The sequence below is a fragment of the Rhinopithecus bieti genome, unplaced genomic scaffold (genome assembly GCF_001698545.2).
Source record: "Rhinopithecus bieti isolate Rb0 unplaced genomic scaffold, ASM169854v2 scaffold_41207, whole genome shotgun sequence".
Classification (NCBI taxonomy): domain Eukaryota; kingdom Metazoa; phylum Chordata; class Mammalia; order Primates; family Cercopithecidae; genus Rhinopithecus; species Rhinopithecus bieti.
This window is the reverse complement of record NW_016816890.1, coordinates 445,321-456,399: the sequence shown is the minus strand read 5'-3', so window position 1 is coordinate 456,399 and position 11,079 is coordinate 445,321. Positions and strand designations below refer to the sequence as shown.

At 36.7% G+C, this 11,079-nt stretch overlaps 1 protein-coding gene across 5 annotated transcripts in view; it reads left to right on the top strand.

Annotated features, from left to right (window-relative positions):
* Positions 1 to 10,474, top strand: part of CALHM4 (calcium homeostasis modulator family member 4) — a 32,945-nt gene extending 22,471 nt beyond the window's left edge. For 2 of the 5 annotated variants that reach the window (XM_017855469.1, XM_017855468.1), the window contains exon 3: positions 7,186 to 10,474. In XM_017855469.1, the coding sequence (XP_017710958.1) occupies positions 7,186 to 7,572 (387 nt within the window). In that variant the 3' untranslated portion in view covers positions 7,573 to 10,474. Of the gene's footprint in view, positions 1 to 3,169; positions 3,728 to 7,185 lie in introns of those variants that run through there. The other 3 variants (XR_001882117.1, XM_017855467.1, XM_017855466.1) reach the window with 3 other exon arrangements.
* The last annotated feature ends 605 nt before the right edge of the window (positions 10,475 to 11,079 follow it).

Genomic DNA, 11,079 nt, shown 5'->3' with positions numbered 1-11,079 from the left:
CTTTCTCCTGACCTCGTGATCCGCCCATCTCGGCCTCCCAAAGTGCTGGGATTACAGGCTTGAGCCACCGCGCCCGGCCGGATTTCTATTCTTTTAGTGATTACACTTATACCCCGAAGCCACCAAATAAATCAATGTAATTAACATTTCCATCATCCCTGTTCTAGTTGTGTTTTCTCAGATTCTGTATTTGTCTATTTGGCATCCATTAATTACAAGATCAAATAATGGCCAAGTGCTTACATCACCCCTGTGATCAAAGCCCATAATCTGAACCACTTCCTTATCTAATTTTCATTTACCAAGCCAATATTTACCCTCCCTTAGATAAACTATGGCCAGGTCACAGGCAAGTAGGGATAGCCTCTGTGCCCCAAGGCCAATCAGAATTGTTTAGTTAGCCAACCCTAAGTGTCTTCCCTGACCTCCCTTGCCTTTTCCACAGAGTGCAATAGAGGCTCAAGCTAGGCTTTCCCTGCCACCTCTTGTCCCCTGACCAAATCTGATGTGCCCCCATGATCTTATGTGGCAATAAATTATTTAAATGGCATTGGCCTCTTTGTGTTGTCACTCAGTCACTTCCCTAAATTAAAATTCCGCGGCACAAGTTGATACAATCCCAGAATTACAAAGGGATATTTCTCATATTCCTTTGTAATCCCTCTCTTCTTATCCCTACTTCCAGACTTCCTAGGCAAGCACTGGTCTGTTTTCTGTCGGTATAGATTAATTTACATTTCCTAGAATTTTACATTAAAAGAATCATACACTATGTACTACTTTTCCTGAATTATTTCATCCAGAAAATTATTTCTGAATTCATTCATGTTATTAATATATATTAGGTTGGCACAAATGTAATTGTGGTTTTTGCCGTTACTTTCAATCGTTTTATCCTTTTTTTTTTTTTTTTTTTTTTTTTTTTGGTGAGTAGTATTCCATTGTATGAACGTATAATACTTTGTTGATTCATTCCTTTGTTGATGAATGTTTGGGTTGTTTCCAGTTTTTGGCTATTCTAACTAGGGTTGCTATGGACATTCATGTGCAGGTTTTCATGTAGACATGTGCTTTTATTTCTCTTGTGTAAGTAACTAGGAGACAAGTGCTTATGTTATATGGCAGATATATGGCTACCTTTTAAATAAAATGACAATTTTCCAAAGTGGTTACTCCATTTCACATTCCCACCATGAGTATATGAGAATTTCAATTGCTCTGCCTCCTTGCCAACATTTGGTATGGCTAGTCTTTTTATTTTAGACATTTTAGTAGATATGTAGTGACCTCTTATTATAATAATATGTTGCCTTAGTTGTAACTTTTGAAATAAAAATTAGTTATTTCTGAAGTGAATGGACTTTTAAAAGATTATACTTGTGCCTATCATTATTTTTTGCTACTGTGTCTCTCCTCAGGGCTCATTTTACTTTTTGCTGTAATATATCCTTTAGTAATCCTCCTAATGAGGTTCTGTGGATGGTAAATTCCCTTAGCCTTGATGTGTCCTTATTTTGCTCTGTCTCGAATGATAGTTTGGCTGGTATTAAGCACTCTGAAGATAATGTCTTCCGGTCTTTATTGTTATTAATGAGAAGTCTGCTGTCAGTCATTGCCATTCTTTTGTACATTATCTGTTTTTTTCTTTCTGATAGTTTTAAAGAATATCTCTTTATTTTTCACATTCTGCGGTTTTACTCTGTGTTTAGTTGTGCATTTATATTTCTGTATATTGCTCAGAATACCCAACATTCTTTGGATATAAGAACTTTTCTTTGATTCTGCAAAGTTCTCAGTTATTTCTTCTTCAAATATTGCCTGTCTATTCCTTCCTTTTTTCTTCCAGAACTCCTACTAGACAGATTGTGTAGTTGCTTAATTGTTTTCAAAAATAATTATTTTATTTCTTTGTTTGTTTATACTGCATTTTGGGTGAATTTCTCAGTACTACATTTCCATTCACTAATTATGTATTTAACCATGTCCAGTTAAAAGTTTATTTGAGATGAGAAATGTATATCATGTTCACTTTTTATAAACCCAGTCAAACCTATTTCAGTGCCCTTTATATAGAAATTCTATAATAAATGTTTACTGGTTAAATACACACAGAAAACATCTTACTTTTTGTTTTTAGATATATAACTTTATTAAAAACCAAATATCGGCCGGGTGTGGTGTCTCACACCTGTAATCCCAGCACTTTGGGAGTCCAAGGTGGGCGGATCACGAGGTCAGGAGATCGAGACCATCCTGGCTAAAATGGTGAAACCCCGTTCCTACAAAAAAAAAAAAAAAAAAAAAAAAAAAATTAGCCGGGCGTGGTGGCAGGTGCCTGTAATCCCAGCTACTTGGGAGGCTGAGGCAGGAGAATGGCGTGAACCCGGGAGGCGGAGCTTGCAGTGAGCTGAGATCGGGCCACTGCACTCCAGCCTGGGTGACAGAGCGAGACTCTGTCTCAAAAAAAAAAAAAAAAAAAAAATCACGTTTGCGTATAACCAAAAGATACCTATAAACAAATCTGCAACTTAAATTTTAAGCAGCACATAGCAATATGCTGTGAATGCAAGTAGATTTAAAATTTTTATGCGAAGTTAGAATATTTTGTTGTGATTTGGCTTTAGGGGCATCTAGCCTTGTTCTTTCCTTTGGGAAATCTTTTGAGCTCTTCTAGCAGAACCCTTAGGAACATTCCAGCCAGCCCTAAATTTTGGATTGCTCTAGTATTTAATAATTTCCATTAATAATTTTATTATAATTTTATGGTGACAAGATGCTGGTCTAGTACAAGGTTAAGAATGTCTCGTTTTGCTTTCAATGTTCTATTTGCTGGTGCTCAGCATTTTGCGTCATACAAAGCAGCACATAGAAAGTTGGAGGCAGCCTGCTTTCTAAGCGAGCCTCCTTTTTAATTATAGTAAAAAAAAGAAATTCCTCCCTTCACTCATACCTAAAGGAGCGCACCCTCAATTTCTTTCAGCTGTAATCAATCTGAGCTCAGCGTTTTCAAAGTACACAAGGAAAGATGCTAGAATCCTTTAAACATGTAAGGATGTTGGATCACTCGACACAACCAGTTAAACCAGTAAGATCCCATAAAATGGTTATAGCTGGTGGAGTCTAATGATCAGAAAGGGCCACAAGTTGATTTGTGTAAGAGCTTCCCATGATGTGCCCAACTCTCAACAGTATTGTGTCTTCTCTGCAGAGAAGTGGTATGTTTATCAATTCTTTAATTGCAGCCTTGACTATTGGTGGGCAACAGCTCTTCTCCTCTTCCACATTCAGCTGTCCTTGTCAGGTTGGAAAAAATTTCTATTATGGTTCTGCTTTTCTTGTCATTCCTGCCTTGATCCTTCTGATTGCTGGCTTTGCTCTGAGGAGCCAAATGTGGACAATTACCGGTGAATACTGCTGTAGCTGTGTCCCTCCGTACAGGAGAATCAGCCCCCTAGAGTGCAAGCTGGCTTGCCTTAGGTTCTTCAGCATCACTGGGAGGGCAGTTGTTGCTCCTTTAACCTGGCTGGCGGTGACCCTGCTGACAGGCACGTACTATGAATGTGCAGCAAGTGAATTTGCATCTGTGGACCATTACCCAATATTTGATAATGTCAGTGCCAGCAAACGAGAAGAGATCCTAGCTGGGTTTCCATGTTGCAGATCAGCTCCTTCTGATGTGATCCTAGTAAGAGATGAAATAGCTCTTCTGCACAGATACCAGTCACAGGTAAGTAGATTTTTTTCCCCCTGCTATGTTATCCCATAGAACTACAGTCACTGGAAACATTGCAGATTCCTACTGCTTCTCATATTCTCTGATTATAGAATACAATACTAGATACTGTTCATCAAAGTGAGTTCTACTGAGCGAATATACATAGTTAGGATGTTGGGCTTTGGAGTCAGCAGAACTGAGTTTTAGTCTTGCTTTGCCACTTATTAACCTGCAAAACCTTGAGTAAAATGGGGATATTAATGGCACCTACCACATGGGGTTGTTGTGAGGAATACATTGACCAGTATATCAGAAGTGTTTGATATGATTTCTAGAATCTATATTAAGAAATAGATTTTAGATATTATAATGAATATTATTGCTATATTAGTAAATCCCATCTTCTGTATATATATTCTTAAATATGCATTCTTATATATTACTATTTCATCTAAAATTATGGAAAGCTTAATTATAATGAAAAATAACTCCAGTTGTGATTCTAAATTTGGTGTCTATGAATAGGTTTATGTCAGAAAGTGGGGTGGGGGGGAAGAAAGCCTGAACCCTACTACATTTATAGGTTAAATTTTTTAAGTGCTATTGTGCATTTTGTCAGTAGAAAGAGTGACATTGGCTGTCATCAATTTCTCCAAGGGATTTGAGGAAAAAACACATTTTGAAACCACTGTCACATAGTAAAAGCATAGCTTTTTAAAACTACTTATTGCAAAGGCATGCATATTTTTTCACTGGTAATCTTAGAGTTACTACATTGTAGAAATGCTGAAGTTATTTAGTTGGGAAAAGCTACCATCAAGACACAGAATATCAAGTTATTGCAATATGGCCCAATTTTTAAAAAGTTAGAAATACCATTAGATATGCTGTGTCTTAACTTTTAAAATACTAGCCCTAATGCTCAGAGGAGCTATGTAAAAATATGTGAAAATTCAAAAAATCAGTAAAGTATAACTTTAAATAATTTTCTTGCTTAAGAAAAGCTAAATTGTAATACGCATTGGTAAGATTTTCTTAAAGTCAGAATAAAATGTGTTATTAAATGCATACACAAATTTCTGTGGAAAGACACTTTTACAGTTCTGAGTACCATTGCCAGTAGGTTGTTTGGTTTTGTGACAACAAAACTTACATTTATTGATGTACTTTTCATATACTGTATAAATATTTCATATCTTAATTCTAGTTCTGATAATATTGAGAGATGGATATTACTACCCCATTTTACAGATAAGTAAATCAAAGCTCAAAAAGTTTATGTAACTTGTATAATTCAGGGCTAATAAACTGGATCAAGATATCCCAAGATCATGCTATTTCCTTTTCATTAGGCCGTCTTCTGTGACTGTCTCAACCTTCAATCACATTTCATTAACATACGTTATTTTCAGTTAGATTTTGTGAGTTGACCACAAAATCGCCTTAAATTCAAGTATCTTCTTTGCCCATGCCCCATTCTAAAACATCTTCCTGACATTAACTTCACCCCATTTCAATCTACCTTCTAGACATATGCCAAAAATATCTGTCTAAGTGCAAATTGAATGATGAGATCCCTTCCCTATGCATATGAAGCCCTTCAGTGATTTTCTACTAGCCTAAGAACAAACCCAATTTCTTGGCATAACATACAAGGCTTCAACATCTTGCCCTTGACCACTTTTACATGACTCCTACGAGCATATGAGTCCAAATGTCTTGAGGTTCTGCCAACTATTCATGCTATTTTTTCTTTACCTTCTTAGAACTCTCTTTACCTTCTTGCATCTGGTGAACTTCTTTTTAATAATTTAGGCTTTTGCATTATCTCCTCTGGGAAGTATTCCCTGATACTCCTTTCCCTTAAGTGAGTTCATTCCATTGTGCTTCCTCGGGTGCTCTGATTACTCATATCAAAACTATCCCATTGTGTCATATTTCTTGGGTTGCTCATTTATCTCCCTTTTCAGGCTTAAAAATCATAGAGAAAATGAATGCATCTTTAATTATTCACATCTGAGTTCCCCATAACCAAGCATATGTATTACACACGGGCGAAGGTCAACCTGGAGCTCAGTAAATGATTGTTTATAGATTAATGGGCATCTGGGATGGCTTTTCCTCTGCCATGCTGGCCTCTGTTTAGTTAAATGGTAATAAATATCACTTTATAGGTTTTAACCTCCATAGAGTACAACTATCCCACTGTACACACACTGGAAATTCCAGGCCTGTTGATAAATCACAAGATGTAGAAGAGGCCTTCAATACCCACACTGTGACTGCATACTGCTACCATCCCCAAATATGTGGAACTTACCTCTCTCACTTAACATAAGAAGTGCAAAATATTGAAAACAGTAAAATGAAAAGAAAAAAAAGATTCTAAGAATAAAAAACAGCCATTTGAGTCCATCTTTAAAAGCCAACACGAAATAGTCTCAAAAACTAGTTCATTTTCCTTTTAAAGTATGTTTCAAAGACACATAATGAAACTGGTCAGCAAATGATTATTTGAGGACAAGGGAAATGAAAAGGAAAACAATAATGTACTACATGGCACAGTGACTATGCTATTTTTTTTGTCTTTTTTTTTTTTTTTTTTTTTTGAGATGGAGTCTCTCTCTGTCACCAGAGCATTTTTATGGCATGATCTGGGTTCAGTGCAACCTCTGCCTTCTGGGTTCAAGCAGTTCTCGTGCCTCAGCCTCCTGAGTGCCTGGAATTACAGGCATGTGCCACCATGCCCGACTAATTTTTGTATTTTTAGTAGAGATAGGGCTTCACCATGTTGGCCAGACTGGTCTCGAACTCCTGGCCTCAAGTGATCCACCTGCCTGAACTCCCAAAGTGCTGAGATTACAAGTATGAGCCACCATACCCAGCCAACTATGCTATTTAGAATACATTTAGATACATGAGTCTGTTCACTGACTTGCTTTTTAGCTGCAAAAGAGGAAAGAGCAACTCAGGAAGAAATATCAATGAACACCTGTTGGTACATCACTGAAGATGCCTTAGAAGGTTACTATTATTATGTATCATATCATTTTCATCACCATCATTATCAAATATTTATTAAACACTCAAAGGATGCATAGGCCTGTACCTGAGAGTTGAGAAGTAAGGTTGAACTAAAAGCAAAGAAAGGTATATATCATATGTAAGGTTAATTGGTGGGTTATAGCATCTGTCACTTCAAGGACAGTATTTAGAATCCATTCCAAGTTAACTGGTCAAATTTCTTTGTAACTCAAAAACCTAATTGAAATGGCTGGGCCTATGCCCTCCATCAGATCTATTTCCAAATCATATCATTAAAACGTTGTTGATATATTAAAGATGGGAAAAGCAAATTTTATGCCCATATTTTAGTTCTTAGGTTTGTAGGAATCCCTCCTGCCATGGCTGTTGCTTGAATATTTGATGTATTGATACTTCCTGTTTTTCTTTCTAATAACGATGTGAAGATGCTGGGTTGGATTTTGATCACCTTGGCAACCATTGCTGTCTTAGTCTCCTGCTGTGTGGCAAGGTGCTGCTCTCCCCTCACCTCTCTGCAACATTGCTACTGGACCAGCCACCTCCAGAATGAGAGAGAACTCTTTGAACAAGCAGCAGAGCAGCACTCTCGGGTCCTCATCATGCACCGCATAAAGCAGCTATTTGGCTTCATTCCCGGGAGTGAAGATGTCAAACACATCCGTATTCCTTCTTGTCAGGACTGGAAAGATATTTCAGTACCCACTCTTTTATGCATGGGTGATGACTTGCGAGGCCACTATAGCTCCCTTGGAAATAGAGTGGATGAGGATAATGAGGAAGACAGATCAAGAGGTATTGAATTAAAACCTTGATTACAGCACTTTTCTTGAGTCACGTTGCTTAGTAGATACTTGGCTTTTATGATCAGGGTGTTTCAATGTAATCTCTTCATCTTTTTCTTTCTCTTCTGATACTTGTTTACATAAGTCCATCTCAAATATTATTTCTAAAATCAATTTATTAGATGATTGTGCCAATCTCTCCTTTTGAAATTTTGCCATTGGTGTGGTAATGCCTAGAGTGGAATGTGAAGTCATGTGGAAATTTGCATCTTAGTTGTGTTACTTAGTAGCTGTATGAAAATTAATATTTCTGCATGCTATTTTGTCACCTGCACATTGTAGCTACCTCCTAGAGTTATTATGAGAATTAAACATGAGAATACAAAGTGTTCAGCACAGTGTCTTTCATCAAAATAGATGCTAATAAATGTTACTTTGTCTCTTTTTCTTTTGCATTCCATGTCTTCTATCACTGTTTTTCCTGCCTCCATTTTCTGGTTTTATCAGTTTCTACCTTTATATAATATCCAGAACTTTTCGCAGCCTCCCCCTCTTTCTTCAGACCTAAATATCTGACCTTTTGGGAAGCAGGACAAAAACCCCTTTCTAATCCGGTCACATGTGAGGGAGAAGCCCATGCAGGAAGGTCTTGAGTTATCCTACTACAACCTGGGGACAATGATATATCATTGTATCATTATTAGTATCATGTTATTTGTAGCACCTCCATACTAGGAGCATTTTTATGGCCACTACATATAAAGTTTCTTCTAGAAAGCTTCTCCACTGTGCTCTACTACAGAGATACCATTTGTACCTTTTCATTACCAAATTGCACCTTTGCCCTCAAAATCCATTTGTGAAACCAAAACTGCAATCTGTACTTGTATATCCATTATCTGTAACTCCAAAAGAGAATAATTTCTGCCTGACATTGCTCTGCCTGGCTTTACTAAATGCAGCCTACAATATCTGGACAATTTTCTAATTTATCTAGATTATTTCTGTGATATATAGTGACTCGTGCTTGATTTTTGCTACATTCACTGAAGCAACTTGCTCATTAGCAAAAATAAGCTATCTGAGGCTGAGGGCTTCTGTTTATTTCTTTAGTCAAAACGATACTTACTGGACAGTGGACCAACTGCCAATAGTCAATCCAGTTTTCAAGACTCACTTTCAAGGAGACCAAGGAACTTGACTATACTATCTAAAATGCAATCAATTACTTGGTAATCTACTTTTACACAATTATGGAAGGTTCTATTTTGTATAAAGTTCTGGGTCCTTGAACTTAATAAGAAGAAGCGGAAAATGATTTTTAAAGAAATTGAAATGTTTTCAGGTTTTGTTTTGTACTCCAACAAGAGACTGCATATTGAAGTTCTTTGCTGGGAGAACTGTCCTGTCCTCACCATTACTAATCTGTCATCTGACCTAGGAAAAATCAGTCCATCTCCCTGGGGCCTGGATTTTTTTTATCTATTCAATAAAAAGGGATGATAATGTTTTACCTCTTGGAAGAAAATAACTGAACTAAATAAGTGCTTAAGGTCTCTTTTATACCAAGTATGATTTTTATGTTTATGTTTATATATATACAGGTCAACATGCATACAGCTTTCTGAAATGATAGTAGACCCAGGTTACTTCTCTTGGAAGGAAAACATCCCCAACTCTGAATCTGAGCTTTCTCTGAAGACATTTACTGGCATTCCACTTTTAAAAGAATGTTAATGTACTGACCTTTTTCAAGTCATCAAGGAAAGCCATTCCAGTTTGTCAACTAACTTTACACCCAGTAGTGATATGACATTACATGAAGGATGTTAAAAATACAAATAGAAGTACGTTGTGGAAGGCAACTAGGGTTCTGGTTTCACTCTGATACAAATGAGCTGTATAAATATGGAATATCACTTCCATTTTGTTCCCTAAGGTCTGCTCCAGTTCTAATGCTCCAGTTCTAAAATTCTGTTTCTATATACCTGATAATTTTTTATATCCCTCTGTATTGGAACATACTAGTTAAATGGACACTTTCAACCACGCTCAGAATTAATTTATTAGTTGTCAGGAACTATACCACAGTAAAGACTCTTCAATAAGATTTTCGGTTAACAACAAAATCAAAGAATATTTGAAGTTATAGCATTACATCATCAGAAAGAAGATTAATAGTTGTTTATACCCTAATACCAGGAAACTATTTCCACTAGCTTCTGAAGCCCTTTCTACATCAAACTCTTTTAGTGCATGATGTAAAAATTTTATATTTTGAGCCAGTTAATCATGATCTTCTCCTGTAACTTTCTGGCAAAGGATTCTAAGTATTCGTTGGCTCTTCTACATGGTTTCAGAGTGATTTATAGCATCTATGTGAACACTTAAAAGGTAGTACACACCCCTGGGATTTCATCATACAGTACATTATCTATCTCAGATCACATAAATTGAATTTTTAGTATTTTGAGGGGGGGCTATGGTCTATAGCATTTTTTGTTCCACAGCTAGTTAAATGAAACTTTTTCATTATGAACATGGTACTCCTTCCCCTTTATGCTTAATGGATTTATGTAATTATAAAACATACAATTAAAGTAATTATGTGCTAATACTACTTTATATTTTGCTACCAAATGCCTTTGGCTACCACATCAAACCCTGGAGCTTGACATATATAAACCTGCTCCTTTCTTAATTTCATTAGCTCCTCCACAGTGCCACCATGACCTAAGTTGCCTCCTTCCCAGGAGACAAATACAAACCAATGTGTAGATGTGTTTTACTCAACTTTCTTTGTTTTCCAAAGCTGAATTGTAGAACCTAATTTATACTCTGTCCTTCTCTGGGTCTCTTTTCTCTGTTCTCAGTCTTCCATTCATTTTTTGTACAAATTCTATTTGATTGTAATAAACAACAGTGAAATTTTACTAGCTGTTTTCTTGCATTTGGTTTGTAGCACAAAGGGAAATCACATTAATCCTATGAAAGTTTGAAGTATCATGGCCAACAAAAGGCCTTCTGAATGCAAGACTAGGTAGGTCTTTGCTATCTCGAAAACATAAGGTATGGAGATACAACTTTAACTTCTAAATAGAGTCTATGGAAAATTAGTACCAGTCAATAAAGAACAGATACTGGCAGGCTGAGGAGCACAGACAGCTACACAACTGGCTTCTTAAGCTGGGGGGCGTAAATCCATAAATGTGATGTCTGGACCGAAGAGCACTGAATACAGAGAAGCAAACTGTATTATTCCTGACCTGAATTATTTTTCTGCACTAACAACCAAGTATGATTAAGCTTCTGTAATTTCAGTATACCGGAACTTCAGGAACAAAACAAAACGCATGAATTTCAAATATGGTTTCCTCTGCTGCCACCTAGTGGTCAAAACAGGTGTCTGCGCCCATTTGTGGTGATGGCGGTAGCAGTAAAAATAATATGTAGTGCTCACTGTATGCCAGTTACTTTCAACAAATTATCCTAGTTACACCTTTCCACACAGTCACAAATAGTCACCTATTGACAGTA